Raw genomic sequence first — 1,374 nt, forward strand, 5'->3', positions numbered from 1 at the left:
TCGGCTTCGGTGAACTCGAGCTTGTCCATGCCCTCGCCTGTGTACCAGTGTAAGAAAGCGCGCCTCCTGAACATGGCGCTGAACTGCTCCGAAATCCTTTTGAAGAGCTCCTGGATGGCGGTCGTGTTGCCTGGATGGACAAGGAAACACAACACAATTCGGGCGTGAGTAAAATAGAGGAAAAATAAAAGTGTTATTTGCTCTCGCTCATGACACATACCGATGAAGGTGGCTGACATCTTGAGGCCCGTGGGTGGGATGTCACACACGGCGGTCTTCACGTTGTTGGGGATCCATTCGACAAAGTAGCTGCTGTTCTTGTTCTGCACGTTCAGCATCTGCTCGTCCACCTCCTTCATGCTCATACGGCCCCTGAAGATGGCGGCGACGGTGAGGTAGCGGCCGTAGCGAGGGTCGCAGGCGACCATCATGTTCTTGGCGTCGAACATCTGCTGCGTGAGCTCGGGCACGGTGAGGGCCTTGTACTGCTGGCCCCCGCGCGACACGAGCGGCGCAAAGCCGGGCATGAAGAAGTGCAGCCGGGGGAAGGGTACCATGTTGACGGCGAGCTTGCGCAGGTCCGCGTTGAGCTGGCCGGGGAAGCGCAGGCAGGTCGTGACCCCGGACATGGTGAGGGACACGAGGTGGTTGAGGTCGACGTACGACGGCGTGGGCAGTCGGAGCGTGCGGAAGCAGATGTCGTACAGGGCCTCGTTGTCGATGCAGAACGTCGAGTCCGTGTTCTCCACCAGCTGGTGCACGGACAGGGTGGCGTTGTAGGGCTCGACCACCGTGTCCGAGACCTTGGGCGACGGCATGACCGAGTACGTGGTCATGATGCGCTCCGGGTACTCCTCGCGGATCTTGGACATGAGCAGCGTGCCCATCCCGGAGCCGGTGCCGCCGCCGAGCGAGTGCGTCAGCTGGAAGCCCTGCAGCACGTCGCACGACTCGGCCTCGCGCCGCACCACGTCCAGGACGGCGTCGACCAGCTCGGCGCCCTCGGTGTAGTGGCCCTTGGCCCAGTTGTTGCCCGCGCCGCTCTGGCCGAACACAAAGTTGTCCGGGCGGAAGAGGCCGCCGACGCGGCCGCAGCGCACCGCGTCCATGGTGCCGGGCTCCAGGTCCACGAGCACGGCGCGGGGCACGTAGCGCCCGGGGCTGGACTTGGACGGGCCTGCATCATCGGTATCAAAGTCAAACACCCACAACCCAAAGGTGAGGGAGAAATAGACAGCTTGTTGTTTTGCGAGGAGCCTTCCTGTCTTGGCAGAATAAGCAGGTCGACTTTTTTGTTATGAAAAGGAAGAAGACGCGGGAGACTTCACTGTGCTGCGCACCCTTTTTTCCTGTCTTTCCGTCGTGCCCCCCCCC

The 1,374-nt window shown here is 61.5% G+C and overlaps 1 protein-coding gene across 1 annotated transcript; it reads right to left on the reverse strand.

Annotated features, from left to right (window-relative positions):
* Nucleotides 1-3: 3 nt before the first annotated feature.
* Nucleotides 4-1,202, reverse strand: LOC113208461 (tubulin beta chain-like; the record flags this gene model as incomplete). The annotated part of the gene is made up of 2 exons (XM_052277110.1): nucleotides 221-1,202; nucleotides 4-130 (listed from the first exon to the last, which is right to left on the reverse strand). Coding segments are annotated over exons 1-2 (1,016 nt in total), but the record flags the coding sequence as incomplete, so codon positions are not given.
* Nucleotides 1,203-1,374: the final 172 nt, after the last annotated feature.

This window comes from Frankliniella occidentalis, unplaced genomic scaffold, assembly GCF_000697945.3.
Source record: "Frankliniella occidentalis isolate FOCC.00 unplaced genomic scaffold, Focc_3.1 Scaffold5756, whole genome shotgun sequence".
NCBI classification, from domain to species: Eukaryota; Metazoa; Arthropoda; class Insecta; order Thysanoptera; family Thripidae; genus Frankliniella; species Frankliniella occidentalis.